Raw genomic sequence first — 19,805 nt, forward strand, 5'->3', positions numbered from 1 at the left:
TCTTTCACCTATCAGCTTCCCAGCCTTTACTTCACCCCTCCTCCCTTCCAGTTTCACCTATCACCTTGAACTTCCTCCTCTTCTCCCTCCACCTTCTTGCTGGTAACTTCTCATTTTTTCTACCCAGTCCTGCTGAAGGGTTTCAGCTCGAAACGCCGACTGTGTACTTTTCCATAGATGTGACCGGGCCTGCTGAGTTCCTCCAGCATTTTGTGTGTGTTGTCTGGCAGTGTAAATAGGTACTTGATGACTGGCATGGAAGGACATGTTTCTGTGTTCTATGAGTCTGACACCAGAGGGCGACTTCTCCAAGCCCATCAGCAAAAGTTTAATTCTTCCGATCCTAATGTCTCTTATTTTCCTTTTCAAGGTGGCTGGGGTCCTATCAGGATCTTAAATCTAATGCAGTACCCAAAAACTATGATTCTGCATGGCAGCGTGTTCCCATTCTTGGAGCTCGCTGATTGGCTACATTTTGAGATGTCCAGATGTGGCCTGTTTGGGCACCTTAGGGTCCTTGCGCGGCCCTTGTGACCCGCCGGTGTCGTGAGGTGAAGTGTGGTGGGAGCCAAAGGTCGAAGACAGCGAGAGCAGCTGTTGGAGGTCTCTGCAATTGGGATCAATCGTTCTCTCTCTCTCGATGATGAGAGATTGATGGTGATTCTTGAGTGGGGGAACTCAAGATAAAAAGCAATGCTTCAGACTGACTGTAACATCGAAATAGTGACAGTTTGCTTCCTCTCTCACTGTGGAAGGAGTGATATCTGTGTCTCGCTTGTTAGTGAGAGACAGACAGCCTGTGGGATTTTGAAAACGTTGGAGTGAACAGTTAGTTTTTGATGGACTGTAGACAATGGTCTCTCTTTGGGAGCTTTGTTGTTGCTTGCATGGCGAGTGGTGGGAACGCTCATGCTTTCTGCTAGAATAAGTAGGGGACAGGGGAAGGGGCTTTGGGGGCTCTTACGTTTTTCCTGTCATTCATTCTTTGGGGGTTTTCTTCTGTTTCAAGGATGTCTGCAGAGAGTAATAATTTCAGGTTGTATATTGTGAACACACTTTGATATTAAATGGAACTATAGAACTATTGACTTCTATAGCCATGTTGAGCTGAAGCTGAAAAACACGGGAGTTCAAAGGGATATGGGTCAAATGCTGGGAAGCGGGATTAGCTGAAGTGGACAACATAGTTGGCATAAGCAGACCTATAGTTGGACCTAATGGCCTGTTTCTGCACTGTACAACTCTATTACTAGACCATATCTGGAATATTCCTGCAGTCTTTTTTCAGAATAAGAATTAATGTGTCGAGACAAAAAAAATGAACAAATGGATCAAACACGTCCTTTTCTAAGTCCTGAGTCATACCACATTCCCTGCTGAAGTGAATATGGCATTGACAATTAATAACTTTAGCTGGATTAGTTCCAGGTTTTTAATCAACTCCAACTCAGACCGACAGGCTAGAAGTTTCTGCAACAGAACTCTGTGAACATCATTCTGTTCTGATGGGAAATAAGAATTCTCATCAACTTTCTTTTGTGCAGTAGTTTTCAGCTTATATATATATATATATAAAAAAACCATACAAATCCCGCACCTCCCCCCCAAGATCACTCAAGACCAAAGAGATCCCCCTTAGAAACCAGTTCATAGAAATGTTCAGCAATAAATGGTTATGCCACTTAACTATACTGAATAATCTGTGTAACAAGAGCACTTGATATTCCTTTTATCTGAAATCCCAAGAACCTAACCAATCTTGAGAGGACTTTGTGAGACAGTGCACAATGCTGTACATCTTACTCAAATTGTACATTGCCTGAGACGTTGAAAGAACAGAATCCTGGAAGAACTCAGATGGTGAAGCAGTAACTGTGCGAGCAAAAGGTGCTTGATCAACTTTTCAGGTCGAGACCCTGCCTCAATCCCGAAACTTTGATTTACACCTTTTGTTTCTAGAGATGACGCTTGATCCGCTACATTCTGTTTCTTGTTCCAGATTCCAGCACCTGTGGTCTCTTTGACTTTACACCTTGCTTGAGCATATATTAACAAATACTGTGGTAAATAATTAATTCTTCATGACAGTCTATTCTTGAAGTAATGTTTTGCAGAACGTCCTCTTTCAGAAAATGGAAAGAGTGGACTTACTATTGTCTTGTACTCTGGCCACGAAGCCCATCAGTGGCAGCTGCGGTGTAACCTGCAGGATAGAAGGTGGCGGTGGAGCGAGGGGCGCTGCACATAAGAGCAGTCACAGGAAGGTGGTAAAGGAAAGGAACAAACAGCTGTCAGAAGCAGCAGATAAAACTTTCACAAACAAGTAGAAACACCTGCAAGATGTGTTTATGAAAACAAACAAGACACAAAACCAGCAGGAAATGCAAAGCTTTCTCAAACAGGGAAGCAAAGAACAATTGTATGCAGATCATACCCAATCAAAACTGACAGCAGGTATACACTTTTCCTAGGTTGAGGAAGATTACATTAATCCAACTTTGTCCTCATATCAGTCTTACTTATTTCTATTCCAACCAGTTTCCATGGTGATCTGGAATTTGAAGTGCAGATACAAAGTTGAGCTGTTGTTTTGGTGCTTTCATACATTCCGTCAGGACTGGATAACCAACAGCTTGGGGCCGATGGGAGGTTGATTTCTATCATTGCTGCACCTTAGTTCTTAAACTCGAAAACGTTCTCATTCCCAACCTTAACATGATAAAATGATATCCAAGAATTCCCCACGGATAAGGAAAATCACAGGATTTGAAGGCAAGCTTTACCTCTTGATTCAGTTGTCTGGTTCTGACAGTAGTATGGACCTCCATTGACTTGATTTTGTAGACTGGCCTGTGAGGCCAAGGATGGTGGACGCCTGTAGCCAGGCAGAGAACCCCCAATCGTGGTAGGATTCTGCCGTTGCACTGGTCGATTCATGCTGTAGAACTGGGGAGTGTGCCCTGAAAAATTTGAGGGAGGAATGTCATTCTAGAAGTTAAGGCCTTTCAACTAAAGTTACATTTTTACACAGCATATTCTAGATTCTCAAAAGATCCCAAGCATTTTAAAGCCTACAAAATACTTGAACAACAGTCACTGTTGTAATAAAGGAAACCAAGGTCAATTTGCACACATGCAGATGTACAGTCATATAATTTATATGATGTAATTTCAGCACAAAGTAATTGGGTCTACTGGCTTGTGCCGCAATTAAATGCCATCTGTAATTATGATTGAAGAAAATGTTTCTGCAAGGACAATGACAGAACTCCACTAATTCTCTTAAAACAGCTTCAAAGATATTTTATAACCACTTAAGGGAGCCTTGATTAAACTTCTCAACTGGGAGACAGATGAATCATCAGTAGAAGCCTGATAACTGTAATATGAACAGACAAATGGCAGAACCAGTGCAGAACGTATAATTTACATTGGAAATATTTTACATCTATTAGGTTCTGTTTATTCAAATATCAAAACAGAGACTTGAGACAAAACAACTGAAAAGCAAAGAACTAGATACCAAAAGTCCAAAGCCAACTCCAACCCCTTAATAACACTAAGTAACTGCACTAAGAAATTAACAAATCTGCACTGGGCCTTGATTTTCACAACACAGTGGATGAGAAGTAGTATTAAATATAACTGAAAGACTGTGTATTCCGCATTTGTATTTTACATGCATCTTTCAACAAACAAATTATTTCAGTCCCTGTTCAATTCTGTCAGATGTCAGAAAACCAATGAGACAGGGATCATCTCTTAAGTCTGTGTACACGTATCATACAAACCTAGTAACTACTTAGAAGGACTCACCTTATTCATACACACTGTATTGCAGCCAAAGGTAATGGAAAAGTTGTTTCTCAGGCAGTTTTTTTGCCCATTTTAAATTAAGTCAAGTTTTTGAATACAGAGAATCAACACCCTAATGTTCAATGCCTGTAAGTAGAGCAGGCAAACTAAACATCTTGCTTTCACTCCAAGCTGTGTCTCTTCAATAATGATGGGCAAATACAAGCCTGAACTGGAAGGAGATCCAAACTGAAGACTGGAGCAAGAATCCATCCTGTAGTGAGGGTTTGGGGATATGATCTGGTCGTTGGTTAGATTTGTTGCTTTTTTGAATGGTGGAACAAGGCTTAGAATGCAACTGAGTTGAGGTATGTTTTGAAGTCCTGGTGTCTAATTCTTTGCAGTGAAGGAGGGAACTCTGAGAATGAGGGGAGTGGTAGGTGAATGAGGAAACCAAATCAAGACATGGGAGGAGTGGAAGGAGGTGTGGGGAAGGCAGGCTGGTCAGAGGGCTACAACTGGAGCAAAGTCTAGTCATGGGGGTGTGGTAGGAATGGTTGGTAGAAAGGGGCTGAACTGAGGGCTTGGTTTTATTTTCCTTTTGGTTCTCTATATTATTTATAGCCTTTTGTAGCACACTTTACTGTCAGCATGAGAATGATATGACTGTACATTTTGCAAATCCTGCAAAGTCAATGGAATTTAAGTCTTCTAATCCTCAGGTAATATATAGAGATAGCTGACATTTTGCTTCAGCTTTGCTTTTTTTTTTACTTCATTCTTCAGACCAGGGTACTTTCATTTTTGACTTTGTGCCCTATTCTCAATGATTTAATCTACTGCTGGGGGGTGTTCAAACACTGAGTGCATAGAGTTAATTTTATCAGTGCCCTAGGCGAGGACTGAGAAAGCGGCTTCTGATCATTACCCAATAACTACTCTAAAATGCTACCTTCAAAGACGTAGACAACATTTTAGGATCAAAGAAGAAAACTAATCAGATCTTGAAGCCTTTTTTGTTAATAAATGCACCTCACTTCCATTTACCACTGTCACTTGATACACTGCCTAACAAAAACCAGTGTTTAAAGCTTCAATTCAACAATCATCAAAAAGGGAAATCTGAATATACTCTTTTACCCAGAAGGTCTGGGAATTCCACAATCTTGCCAGGCTTTTGGAAAGATAATTCCACTTTCCCCACAACCTTTTTGGAAGAAGTTGCTCCTGATTAAGCATTAGAAAATGCATGTGTCAATAGGTTAATTGATCATATGGGTATGATTGGGCAGTACAGTCTTCCTGGGCTGGAAGGTCCTGTTACAGAGGAATCAATTTCTCTCTATCCACCTTATTTCTAAAAAATTGGAAGGTAGTGGTTGATGGATCTTAATCTGACCAGAGGTCTATGACTAACAGAGTTCCATTCTGGTGACATATATATTTTTTTCTCCTCACCACTTATGGGTGGTGTATATGTGTATTTTTCCCTCAATCTCAGCTCTTCTACCAGAGGTCTGGGAGCTTGGGGGTTCGGCGCAGTATCCTTGCTGTTCCTAGTAGAGCGCTTTTCTGGACTGAAATCTCAGATGTTGTTCCCGGGATTTGTTGGGAGTCACTCTCCCAGTTCAGGTGTTATGGTGCCAAGGATTACTCTGGCTTTAACCTTCCACATTCTTTCTATCTGCTCTTTCAAGCCCTGCTATTTCTCCAGCTTCTTGTATTCTTTCTTCCTGATGTTATTGTTATTCAGGATTGCCACATCTATTACTTTCTTCTGATCCTTGTCCATGACTTGCATGAAAACATGAGCTAGTAAATAGACACAAAGTGACATTGTGGCTAGTTTAGAAGATTGCCAAACAATATAGTATGATGTGGATCAGATGTGAATGTGGGCAGAGAAATGGCAGATTGAGCTTAACCTGACCAAACGTGAGTTGCATTTCAGGAGATCAAATATAAAGGGAAAGTACACTGTTACTGACCCAACCTTTAACACTACTCATGTACAGAACGATCCAGGAGTTCAAGCCAACAATTCCCTGAAAGCGGCTGCAGAAGTTGATGCAGCAATAAAGGTAGTGTATGGCATGCTTGTCCTTATTTGTCAAATCTTCAGGTTCAAGAGCCAGGAAGTTATATTGCAACTTTCTAAAGCTCTGGTTAGGCCCAACCTGGAGTATCACGTTCAATTCTGGTTGACCCATTAAAGGAAGGCTGTATAAACTCTGAAGAAGGTGCTGAAGTAGTTTACCAGGATGATGCTGAATTAGAGGGCATATGTTACAAGGAGAGGGTGGATTAATCAGAATTGTTTTCTCTAGAATGGTGGAGGCTGAGGGAAGACCCGATACAAGTTCATAAAATTATGAGAGACTTAGATAGAGCAGATAGTCAGTATCTTTATCCCCAGGGTTGAAATGTCTGATACTAGAAGGAATACATTTAAAAACGATTTGAGGAAGGAACAAAGGAGATGTACAGGCAAGTTCTTTTCGAAACAGAGACAGATGGGTGCCTGGAACTTGCTGATAGGTGTGGTGGTTGAGGCAGACGGCATTTAGAGAGGCACATGAATATGCAGAAAACAGAGCGATTTGGACCATGTGCAGGCAGAAAGGATTAGTTTAATTAGGCATCATTAGCTTAAGTAGTTCGGCACAACATGGCAGGCTGAATAGCCTGTATCCTGAGCTATATGTTCTATTTGCATGGATTTCAGAATGAAAGTACAGAGGGATAGTAAATGTTATTTGGTCCATTGAGTTTGTCCAGCAATTTGTTTTTTGGTTTTTTGCTTTGCTGCTGAATATGTGGAAGATTTGAGCAGCAATTCGAGCTCCCTTTGTTTCATTTCCATCATGACTCATATCTGTTGTAGAAGCACAAACACATTCTCAGCTGGACACTTCCTGGGATCATACTCCTCAGAAGAATTATTTAGTAGAACAGTTTAAATGAAATCTACTTATTCTTTCTGACTGCTGTCAGAATTCCTTTTTTCTTTGAAGTATGAAATACATTAGTTTTTATTTCTACCAATCTTAATTACAATGAATGTGCTGCATTGATGTTTTAAACCAATTTAGATTGGTTAGGTGTAGATTTTACTACAACACTGCCTGAGAAACAACTGCGTTGACAGAGCCAGAGAATGAGAAAGACAGACTCACCTGCAGTAGAAGCAGAAGAGACAGCAGGGAGAGATGGTGAGATGAAGCCATCAGCAAAGGGCTGAGCTCCTGATATGGATTCTGGGGTCAGTATTGGAACATGGGCAGGGGTTGCAGAGGGAACAGGACCTTGAGTTGAAGCAGGTACTGCAGCAGAGGCAGGAGCAGCAGGAACTGGGACTGAAGTAAGATTAGAGGTGGTAGGTGGTGGAGGGGTACCAGCAGAGCCTTGGAGGGGTATAAAAGGAGGATTAACACAAAGGAGAACATTAGCTGGGATAAATAAGCTTGTTGAGCAGTTAGTTAAAAGTTCCAATCATGCAAGAATCAAACCAATAACATTACAAAACAATGCTCCAAAAAAAGATTATCACAAACTGAGTGGAAATTCACTCATCAGATATCGTGAAGTTATATTGCCAACAGAGGCTCATCCAAGGAGGTTACCTGCTTTGAACTGTAAACATATTCAACAGTTGATATAAAAGTTGCTTGCCACATCTTGATTTGCCCTTCTAACACTGCCAAATTCTTCCTCAAAAGCTACTGCTTTCACGTATATCACCCAAATGGGTTTCTTTGAAGGCAAACAATAGCACTTGTGAGCTTTGGCTGCAGATTCTTCCAATGGGCCTTTACAACAATTATGATCCTTTCAGCCAAACTCAGCACTCACTTTCAAGTGGAGGATGGTGTCAGTTGATTGTGAATTGAAGTGATAACCTCATCTACCTGCTTTAGAAGAGGCAACGGCCAACAGAATTACCCTTGCAAAGTTGGCAGGGATAATTAGTGCCAGCACATCACCAACACTTCCCTGAGCAGAACCCAAATCAGGTACAGACAGGAGGTAGTTCTGGAAAAGTGTTAAAAAATAGTCTTCTGTATGGTTTTCACCAAATGGACAAATATTTGAATTACCACCATTAAGGATTGCAACGATGGAGGCATTTTTAAAGAAAAGATAAAGGCATTCCACCACAATCCACTTCCCTTACCATTTCCAATGTAATTCTGTAAATCAATTGTATGTGGCCAACAGCACAAGTGCGACAATATCCTTTTGACGATGGCATCAAGATTTCTCAATGGCTTCAGAAATACACCAATTTGGTCAACATATTTATAAGGACCGTTGGGGTGGGGGGGGGGGGGGGATGAGAGGAGGAAGAGTGAGATTCGTCCTACCATTGGTTTATATATTGGAGATGTAATGCCCTGGTTAAGATTTTTTACTGTTATGCTGTTAAGTATTTCATTTTATCAGTTCTGTAAGAGCAGTCTGTTCTGCTTAGGGCATGTTTGGGTTTGAGCGAAAGATAAGGGGCTATGTTGTTCAATTTAGGAATGTTTTGTCAGTCAATCAGATGATGGAACTAGGAGATTCTAGAGAATGTTTGGCAGAGGTTTTTGTGATGGACATTGACACGGGTCAAGGTCTTTTTGGCAGGAGGGAAAATAGCTGAGGATGTCATCCCTGTTCCACAAGGTGCTTGGTGGAGATGAATAGCTTCAAGAAGAAAGGACCAATACGCCTGTTTGATCGAGGTGGATTACGAGCGACATTTGGAAGGTGGTACAGGCTTTCACATAAACCGTGGGTCAAGCGTCCAAGCTAAAGACAACTTCAAGATGAGTTCCAACTTATGTGCATATTTGGACTGGGTTAATTGTAATGGGCTCTTTTAAATTTTTTTCTTTTCGTCTTCCTACTAACTGTTCAATTAATCTGACATTGAAAATATACTTTCTTTATAATTGTATGCAGTGTACGGTCTGTTATTGCTTGCCGATGGGCAATTGCATGGGGGTGGTAGTTACACAGTATTTGCACAGATCAAGGTTCAGGTGGGTGAGACATCTCAGCTTCCCGTGTTTGGAGAGACCCAAGTCATATCGACCCCAGACAGATGGAGTCTGAGAAAGGTGATTTTATCACCACTGAGTTCAGTGGCTGTTAGCAAGGGGCTAATGATCTGCATCTCTAGACGCCTGGTAAGAAAGGGATTTCAGAATGAAATAGGGACTTAGTGAGATTGGTAATTTTGTCTTATGCTGAAGTCTGACAACATATTTTCATCTAACATCCAATTCACCAGCAAGAGAAAATGGATGGCTTGTTCCTGCAATAATACTGCTACATACAACTCTATTCTTAGAATTTAATAATGTCATTGTCATAATGGCACTGCTGCTGGGAACATGGAAGAAGATAAAATGGGTAGGGGAAGGATCAAAGTAAATGGGTGCTCTGTGACTGTGGGCTGAAGGCCTGTTTGCATGCTATATCTCCCTATGACTAAGGTGATGATGATTGACCTCCATAAACTCCTGCAGTCACTCTTGGTGCACTATAACTGTGTCCTGATACAGCTGCACATATCAAGCAAACACACAAAGTATTTCATCATATTCCTATTTGTGCCTGTATGGAATTAATAGATAAACCACTTACCCCAGATTATCTGCTCTCTGACATGCTCCAGCAATCATTGATAATTCCCACAACATTAATGAGAGGGAACTTGAAGGCTGTTATGCAATTGAGTGGCAGACACTCTTGTTGATGGTTATTTCTGCCACACAAATGCCATGGAATGTTTCTTACTGTTTAGCAGCTCATCCCTGAATGGTGACCAGCTCTTGCTATACACAGCTGCTTTAACATCTGAGGAGATGCAAATAGAACTTCTATCATAAATAAGAAAACTAATCTTATGATGGCAGGTAGGTCATTGAAGAAGCATCTGATGGTGATCTAGGCCAGTGTCCTAAGCACCTTCTGCAGTGACACCACAAGGCTGGGCTGACTATCCTCCAATAACCACACCATCTTTCTCTGTCTGAAGCACGACTCCAGCTATTGGTGAGCTTTCTCCCCCCTCCCCCAATTGTCAATGACTAGTTTTATCCAAACTTTGTGATGCCTCAGTCAAATGCTGTCCTGATCAGTGGACAAGTAGACTCTACTTTCTTTTGAATATTTGAGTTAAAGCTCTGATGAGGTGTGGAGCCAAGTGATATAATAAAACCCAAACTCATCAGTAAATGGGCCACTGGTGAGTATGTATTGCTTAACAGAACTATTTAGTATACCTTCCATCACTCCACTGACAGTAGACTTGTAGGGCAATAATTAGCCAGTTGGATTTGCCTTGCTTTTTGGAAAGGATATTTCCTACATTACTGGGCAATTGTTTTGACACAATTGCTTGGCTGGAAGAATGCCAAGGCCATTTTCTCACCAAGGAGTTGGTAAAGTACTGGTCTTTTGACAAGTACTGGATCAGTACATCAGTAGCAAACGAGGCACAAACAACTGGCTTTAGCATCCTCTGATGATGGAGGGCAAAAATCTGTAGTGAGTTAAGAACATGATGGTGCTCAACTTTCAATGTGTGGCCCACCTATATCTCATGTCTGAAGATCCACGGCATGGTTTCAGCAACAACCAGAATACACCACCATAGTGGTGTGCTCTTAGCCATTTTTTCCTTGAAATAGAAAGAAGCAAATTGGCTGGTGGCTGACTTGGTAACTGTGGGTATCTTTGGGCATACCCAAATTATTAATGCATTTATAAAAATGGGACTAATGTTTCAACCTTATCTTTGGTAGTCATGTGTTTGGGTTCAGTCACCTCGTCACGAGCTATTTAATTACCACCACCAATCACGGCAGATTGTGATCATACTGGAGAACCTTTATCTGATCCATTGGCTGTGGACTGCTTAGCTCTGACTAAGTATGTTACCTTTCCTGTTTAGACCACTAAGTTACAGTTTTGCCAGGATGATAGCTCATTTTCAGATACTCTGATGCTGCTCCTGGCAAATTATCCTGTATAAAAACAGAATAATTCAGATGCTGAAGTAAGAACAACAAATGTTGCTGATACTCAGACAGTACCTATGGAGAGAGATAAACAGAGTTAACATGTTAGGTTAGTGACCTTTCATGTTTCCACCTCAAGATAATTAATCTACACATTGACTCTGGCATGCTCTCTCCAAACATACTGCCTGATGTGCCCAGTACGGCTGGTTAGCACTTTGTTTTTTTATGTCTTTCCACACACTTCTTCAAACTAGGAATGGGTCACAAGCTTGGCAGTAATGATAGAACAAGAGCAAAGCCAGACCATACAGTTGCAGATTACAGTGAAATACAATTCTGCAGCTCCGAAATATTCCAATGTCTCATGGATGCTCAGCTCAAATATGCCAGACTTTCTTTGAGTCAATCCCATTTAACACAGAAATGCAACTCAACACAATGAAAGATGTCCTTGTTTTCTGCTAATGTTAATCTACAAACATGAAAGAAGATAATTAAGTATACTTATAACCACTAAAACACTTCTGGCTTGAAAAAAATTCTTCTATTTTTTTATGGAAAGAATGGAGCAGGAGGGACAGTTGATGGAAAGTTGCTGGTGATACATTGGTATCCAGGGACATGGAATGAAGATTACTGGCAGAGTGATGATCAGGGAATCAGCTGCATTACTTGCAGCTGGTTCCAAAATATTATTTCCTGTTCTCTTTAAATGAAATGGGATGGGAGCCAAGAGGAAAGAAGTGAAGTGGAGAAGACAGAGAAGGAGAATACAACAAAATGTATACATGCACATTGGTGTGCTGAATGACAATGTAGTTCAACTTTGTCATTTTTTCACCAAGGAGCTACTAAAGCACTAGTCTTCCCTCAAGAATTGTATCAGTAACTTGGTGGCAAATGAGGCACAAACAATTGGCCTTAGCATTCTGTGATTTTGGAGGGCTTAAATATGTTGTGGGTTAACGCACAATGGTGGTCAACTATCAATGGATGGCCTACTTATATCTCATGTCTGAAGATCTAGGACAAGTACAGTATGGAGGCTTGTGGAAGTCATACTCCCAAATAAGAGAGAACTACTTTAGGTACAAGAAAAAGATTAAAAACACTTAAAAGATAGCTCTTCATTATCAAGGTTACACATACTTCAGCTGTAGAATCTAACTGCCTGAAACATAAATAAAAAATAATTGCTTTTCATAGAGATTCATAAGAACACTAAGAACCAACTTTCCAGGTGGTAAAATCCCAGGAAAAACCTTATTACTGGAATTGTTTCTTGAGATTTATTATTCTCCCCTTGGCAGAAGAGGTATTAAAAGTCTATCTCCCTTGTAGGAGCCATGTATCTGTTTTCTGTCTGCATTGTAGTCTGTGTTGCATGTTTATTATGACAGTTAGTCATGTGGGTGGGGGTGTGGTAAAACCGAAGAATTTAGTTACATATTCATACTTCGTCTTTAATTTTGGTTAGGGCAATTAAGATTCAGAGATTGCTGGGTGTGCTATCTTTTTGTTGATTGCTTAATTATATTTAAAATACTTAAATCTGCTTAATTTCACTAGTTTTATCACTTCAAGATTGTTTGTTTTGCTATATAAAGGATCTAATACATTTCTTTGACTTTGAACAGTTTACTGGATATGAAGGCATGTAGCATAGTTTAACTCCCCGTGTTTGGTCTCTAATAGCAACATTGGTTTGTTCATGTAGCCACAGCATTTTGTCAAAGGAGAAAGGATTAACAGTTATACTGAACGAACATCAGCATTCGGACGTGTCAGCGAAATTAAAAGCAACATTGATAAGCTAGGAGCAGCTTGTGACAGCAACAACATTCTGTTGATTCATGATGTGTGTTGGTGTTGGAGCAGTGTTTTGGAATGGTCATTGCTGACTGTATGCTCTATGCTGTAGTGTTTGCTTAGAAGTTTGTTATTTGGTTCTCTTGAAATGCTGAAATATTTCCATTGCTGACGTTTGAATTGAAAGTTGTTTGTTTGGTCTGGTTTGCGCACTTGAAAAACAACATCTTTCGGATGGCAGAAGTCTAAATTTGGCAATGGAGATGATAAGGACTGGAGCAAAATAATTAATGGAACTAAACGGCAACTCCTTTGCTTGCATCTCGGAAACGGTTTTATTTCTACCTTTGCTATTTCTTTGTCTTCCTTTTCAAGGTTCTTTTGAAGACCCTGACCTGGAGTTAGACTCTGACTTCAGTTCATAGCAGGAACAGGACCCACTCTCAGGACCTCACGACCAGCCGCTTTTTGATATCCCAAGGACGCGGCCTGGAAGACTAGTGTGCCTTCAGGGTACTGGATTTTTGTGGCCGTGGAGAGATGCTGATTCTAGGCCAGTGCCCCCGACTGAGGCATTGTGAGAGGACACGGAACATCGGGAGCAGCGGATTAGCCGTTGGGGTTGTGAGTCCAGAGAGCTGCCGACTCTCTGGGCGCAGAGCTTGGAAAAAGCGACACAACAGACTTTTAACATCGTAAATCAGCGAGCTGTTTGTTATGTCTCCAGTCTTGCTGCGAAATGGGGACAGCTCTTTTCCCCTTATTAGTGAGAGAGAGCGCCTGTGGTATGTCGAATTACTGGGTGAATGAGTAGTCTTTGGGGTACTGCAAGTCTGTGTCTTTATTGATGCTTTGCTGCACGTTTGAGTGCTCAGTGGAGAGCAGTGATGCTATTTGGCTGGCGGGGGTGGGGAGGGGATTGTTACCTTGTTGTTGCTTGTGCATGGGAAGGGGAGTGGGAGTGGAGTGTTCTAACATTTAACTGTCATTCATTCTTTCAGCACTCCTCTGTTTTTGTGGATGTTTGCGACGAAAAAGAATTTCAGAGAAATTGTATACATTTCTCTCACAATGAATGTACCTACTAAAAGGAAATAGCAACCTTAGTGGGGAAACAACAAGACATTGCATCACTGCCCAACAGAGATTCAAATCTTCGATGGTGATCCATTGCAGTATCATGCACTCATGAGTGCTTTTAAGAATAGTGTTGGAGACAAGGTAGGTGATTAAGGCAACAGTCACTTCCTTGAACAGTTCGCTGGAGGTCACCCTGGAGAGTTTGTCAAATGTTGCCAGCAAGCCAACCTGGCACAAGGATACCTAAAGGCCAAAGCTTTACTACAGGAACATTTTGTTAATGAGCAGAAAATGCCGTCAGCCTACATAGGAAAGGCTCTTTCTCAGCCACTTATCAAATCTGAAGAAAACAGAGCTCTTCAAGACTACCGTCTTTTTCTTAGTCGCTGTTGTAATGCAATGGGAAATTGCATGTATATGCATGAGTTGGACTTGTCTATTAATATATCGATTGTTGTAAACAAGTTGCCTTTTGTGCTTGGAGATAAATGGAGATGTGTGGCCTGTGATCTACTAGATAATCATTACTGAGAGGCTACTTTCATCGACCTTGTTGGGTTAATTGAAAAACAAGTGAGGATTTCTAACACCCAATGTATGGAAATATATAGGACACCACATCACCTGCAATAAGCAATGGTGTGAACAAAATTATGTCACAAATTTGTTCTAAGGCTAAAGGAAGCAGCTTTGCCACTACTGTGGCTACTGTGAAAAGTAAAGCTAAAACTGAGTCTGGAACTAATGAAAGGGAAATGGGTCTCATCAGCTAAAAGGATCTGTGTTCTGCCAGGATGAACATACTTTGCACTCAGCTCGAGAAAATGATTTAAATGAGAAGATTGCCATCCGAAAAGAACATGGTGTCAGCTTTGGTTACTAGTGTATGGGACACATCAGCAAGCATTGCTGGAAACTTCTTACATGCAAGGTATGCCATGGCAAGCATCCCAGCATACTTCACACTCACTCTGATGAAGAGGGTTCAGATTTGAAACAAGATGTGGAAGAATCAAACAGAACAGCAATTAATGCCCTGGTATCTAACAGCCTTATGAGGGCTAGCGATCATGACTGTAAACTTCCTATAATTCCCATTCAGGTAAAGTCAAAGAAGGTTAGCAAGACAGTGGCCTTATATTTTCCTAGATAAATAAGTACAGCAGTGTTCTACAGTGAGCCTCATGAACAAGCTCAACTTCACAGGAAAAAGGACACGCGTTTTCTTACGCACCATGGGTCAAGAGAAGATCTTCAGGAATAGTCTCATCTGAAGCATATTTATTTGTCTGAAATTAAGCTGCTGATAGGGACGACTATGTTAATGAGGGACCCTATGCAATCAGAACGAAGTTGGATTGGACTGTTATTGGACCACTGAAAGGAGCCCATGGTGATGGAGGAGACAGCGATCACCAGAGCTAACAGTTAACAGGATTTCAGTTTTCAACTTGGATGAGTTTTTGGCAGCAGCAATTCAAGACTAATTTCCCTGAATGCAGACAGGAGGTCAAGAGAAGATCACAAGTTCATTGAGCTGGTGGCTGCATCTGCAAAACTGGTGGATGGTTATTACCAGATCAGTTTATCGCTGAGAAAGAAGGATGTTAACATGCCTAAGAACAGGAAGGTTGCTGAGCAGTGTGCTCTGAATCTAAGGAAGAGTTTCAAGAAGGATTTGTCATTTCACACTGACTATGCAGCGTTCATGAAGAACGTCATCTCCAAAGTTTCTGCCAAAAGAGCGCCAGCAGAGGATCAAAGTGATGGGAATGTCTGGTATATTCCACATCATGGTGCTTATCACTCCAGAAAAAGGAAACCTTGTGTGTTTTGACTGCGGAGCGACTTTTCAGGGAATATCATTCAATGCTCAGCTTTTACAGGGGCCTGATCTTACTAGGTCATTGATTAGAGTCATAAGCAGATTCGGAAAAGAACCAGTGATGATTATGACAGATAATGAATCAATGTTTCATCAGGTTAAGGTGCCAGTGAGAAATGTAGACCTTCTCAGGTTTCTTTGGTGGCCTGATGATGACCCTAGCCAAAACAGAGTGGACTTTAGTAGGGTGGTACCTCACTGAGTTTTGCTCTGAGGAAGTGTGCAGAAGACAATGAAGAACAATTCAGCCGTGAGACAGTGGATAAGGTTTTGCATTGCTTTTATGTTGATGACTGCCTGGTGTCTCTCTATCGTGACCGTGTATTTGTGCTAAAGGCAGTTTTCGACACTCTTATCTGGATAAGCAACAGACATAGCGTGGTATCTGTAATACCAGAAGAACAAAGACAATGAAGGATTGGATTAAAATCAAGAAATTCCTTTGGTGGAGAGAGTACTAGGTGTGCAATGGTGTATTCAATCTGATACTTTCAAGTTTAAGATCAGATGCAAGACCGCTTACCAGAATGGGGATCTTCTCCACTGTTAGCTCCATCTATGACCCTTTAGGAATCTTGGGTTGAGTGGAGTTATCTGCTAAGAAGATCCTACAAGACCTATGCAAGAAAGGGTTTAGTTGGGATGATGCTATACCAACGTCAGTTGCTCATGAGTGGACAAGTTGGCTGGACGAACTTCGCCAACTGAAAGACTTCAAGGTAGTTAGATGTTTGAAACCCTTGAATTTTGAAGTTACTGCTGCCCAGTTACACCATTTTCCAGACCCAAGTGAAGATGGCTACGGAGTAATGACCTACCTTTTGTTGCATGACATGTGTTCGCAGGTGCATAAGACGTAGGAACAGAACTAGGCCATTTGGCCCATCAAGTCTGCTCCACCATTTAATCATGGCTGATCCTTCTTCCCCTCCTTAGCCCCGCTTCTCAGCCTTCTCCCCATAACCTTTGATGCCATGCCCAATCAAGAAACTATCAAGCTCTGCCTTAAGTACCCCCAATGACCTGGCCTCCACAGCCACCTGTGGAAATAAATTCCACAAATTCACCACCCTCTGGCTAAAGAAATTCCTCTGTTTTAAAAGGACGGCCCTCTATCCTGAGACTGTGCCCTCCTGTCCTTGACTCTGCCACCATGGGAAACATCCTTTCCATATCTACTCTGCCTAGGCCTTTCAACATTCAAAAGGTTTCAATGAGATCCACCCCCCCATCCTTACAAATTCCAGCGAATACAGACGCGGAGCTATCACATGTTCCGTGTATGGTAACCCTTTCATTGTTCCTTGTGAACTTCCTCTGAACCCTCTCCAGTGCCAGCACATTTTTTCTTAAATGAAGAAACAAAAACTCAAGGTGAGGCCTCACCAGTGCCTTATAAAGATTCAGCATCACATCTTTCCTCTTATATTCTAAACCTCTTGAAATGAATACTAACATTGCATTTGCCTTCCTCACCACTGATTCTACCTACAAGTTAACAAGGACTTCCAAATCCCTTTGTATCACAGATTTTTGGATTTTCTCCCTGTTTAGAAAGTAGTCTGCACATTTATTTCTATTACTTAAGTGCATGACCATGCATTTTTCAACATTCTATTTCATTTGCCGCTCTTTCCCATTCTCCTAATCTGTCCAAGTCTTTCTGCAACCTACCTGTTTTCTCAACACTATCTGCACCTCCACCAATCTTCATATCTCTGCAAACTTGCCAACAAAGCCATCTATTCCATCATCTAAAATCACTGATATAGAGAATAAAAAGAAGTGGTCCCAACACCGACCCCTGCGGAACACCACTACTCACTGGAGGCCAACCAGAAAAGGATCCTTTTATTCCATCTTGCTGTCCCCTATGAATTAGCCAATGCTCTAATCATGCTGGTACCTTTCCTGTAATACCATGGGCTCTTAACTTGGTAAGCAGCCTCACATGTGGCACCTTGTCAAAGGCCTTCTGAAAGTCTAAATATACAACATCCACTGCATCCCCTTTATCTATCCTACATGTAATCTCCCCAAAGAATTCCAATAGGTTCGTCAGGCAAGATTTTCCCTTAAGGAAACTATGCTGACTTTGTCCTATCTTGTCCTGTGTCAGCAACTTCTTCAGAACCCATGCTTAATGATTGACTCTAACATCTTGTCAACCACTGAGGTCAGGCTAACTGGTCTATAATTTCCTTTCTGCCTTTTAGCTTAAGTGCTTCTGGCATGGGAAAATCTATGGCAGCTTGTTGAAGTCGGTTTCCACCCTTCACATGGAGCTCATTGCTGCTACAATAGTAAGTTGTATGGACACATTTTGGGAGAAGGAGTTGCACATGCAGCTTCAGGACTCATTTTGTGCTGATAGTAGTTCTGTGCAAAAGTATGTCAAGAATGAAACTTCCAAGTCTCACAGGCATCTCAATGGAGGCATGTGAATATTTCAAGCAACATAGCAGACATGGTCTTAAGAGAGTTGAAGGTGAAGGCTTTTCAGAAGAATAAGACTCGGGTGTCAGGACCTCAATATCTTCTTCAGCCTGAAAGTGAATGGCCTCTGAATTATGATTGTTCTAAAGAACTGCTAGATGATCCAGAAGCCAAGGAGATTTCTACAATGTACATCATGCATATTGAAGAGGAGTTGGCTGCAGTAATACATATAATTCATCACTTCTCATCTTGGACCTGTTTAAGGAAGACAGTTGCCTGTATTCTTAGATTTAAGAACCTTGTCTTATTTTAGTTGGAAGAGAAGCAATTGAATATTGTTTACTCTCAGTCTGACTTGGATGAAGAACAACAAAGGTATTCTTTGGAGAGAGATGGAGATGGCTGAAGGTCAGGTTGGCCAAGATCGTCTCTCATTGGAGGAGTTCAGAAAGGCTGAATTGGAGATTTTTAGTTTATGTCAAAGAAAGATTTCAAGATGAATTCTCGAGTTTGCAAAGGGAAAGAAAATGTGAAAAGCAACAGTCATATTTTCAAGCTTAATCTAGTACTTGAAGATGGCATCTTGAGAATTGGTGGTCAGTTTAGGAGGGTGGCCAAGCCTGAAGAGACTGAACATGCTGCTATACTGGTGAAGAATCTTTATATTTCAGATCTCATTCTGAGGAATGTACATCAAGGAGTGGGGAATAGTGGCTGTAACCACGTTATCCAGGTTGTGCCAAAAATCTCGGATGCCCAATGCTAGTACAGCTATATGAAGAATCCTGTCTTAGTGTGTTGTTTATACACAGTTGCACGCAGCTCCAGAATGTGTTTCGTCCACACATGGACTACTTTGGACCTATGAAGTTGAAAAGCAGGAGTATGATGAAGACATATGGGGTTATATTTACCTGTCTAGCTATATGACCTATTCATATTGAAGTGGCATCTTCTTTGGGCACAGATTCCTTTTTTAAATGCATTTTGATGCTTTATATCAAGACCAGAACAAGCTTGTGAACTGCACTCTCATGAGTCCAACTTCTTGCTGAAATTGCGTGTGCGTTAAGAGAGGTGGAAAAATTCACAGATCAATGACGTACTTCATCAGAGAGAAATTAAATGGATTTTTAACCCCCCCCCAAACGGCTGGCTCACATCATGGGGAAGCATGAGAGAGATTGATCAGGTCTGTAAGGAAGGTTCTCAATTCTACCATGAAGGAGTAGCATCTTGACGAAGAGGGTCTTCACGCAGTTCTTAGTAAAGTAGAGGCTATTATCAATGGTTGGCCCACTGGATCAAGCAGCATCTATGTAAATCAATACACAGTCAATGTTTCAAGCAATGACCTTCCTTCAGGACTGGAAAGGAAAGGGGAAGATGCCAGAATAAAAAGGTGGGGGGAAGGGAAGGAGGCTAGTTGGAAGGTGATAGGTAAAGCCAGGTAGGTGGAAAAGATCAAGGGCTGGAGAAAAAGTAATCTGATAGAAGAGGAAAGAAGACTCTAAGAAAAAGAGAAGGAAAAGGGGATCTAGCAGTAAGTGATAGGCAGGTGAAAAGAGGTAAAAGGCCAGAGTGAGGAATAGAGGAAGAGGGGAGCAGGAAGGGAAAAAATTACCATAAGTAGAAATTGATACTCATGCCATCAGGTTGGAGGCTACCCAGATGGAATACAAGGGCGGAGCAACATGGAATGGTAATTGGAATCGGAATTAAAATGTTTGGCCACCAGAAGTTTCTGCTTTTGGTGGATGGAGCAGAAGTGCTCGATGAAGCGA

The 19,805-nt window shown here is 41.4% G+C and overlaps 1 protein-coding gene across 13 annotated transcripts in view; it reads right to left on the reverse strand.

Moving 5' to 3' along the window:
* Positions 1–19,805, reverse strand: part of abi2a (abl-interactor 2a) — a 163,290-nt gene that overhangs the window by 12,936 nt on the left and 130,549 nt on the right. For 6 of the 13 annotated variants that reach the window (XM_073046692.1, XM_073046696.1, XM_073046698.1 and 3 more), the window contains 3 exons: positions 6,972–7,199; positions 2,784–2,960; positions 2,152–2,238 (listed from right to left, as the gene is read on the reverse strand). In XM_073046692.1, the coding sequence (XP_072902793.1) occupies positions 2,152–2,238; positions 2,784–2,960; positions 6,972–7,199 (492 nt within the window). The remainder of the gene's footprint in view (positions 1–2,151; positions 2,239–2,783; positions 2,961–6,971; positions 7,200–19,805) is intronic. The other 7 variants (XM_073046703.1, XM_073046700.1, XM_073046704.1 and 4 more) reach the window with 2 other exon arrangements.

The sequence above is a fragment of the Hemitrygon akajei genome, chromosome 5 (assembly GCF_048418815.1).
Source record: "Hemitrygon akajei chromosome 5, sHemAka1.3, whole genome shotgun sequence".
NCBI classification, from domain to species: Eukaryota; Metazoa; Chordata; class Chondrichthyes; order Myliobatiformes; family Dasyatidae; genus Hemitrygon; species Hemitrygon akajei.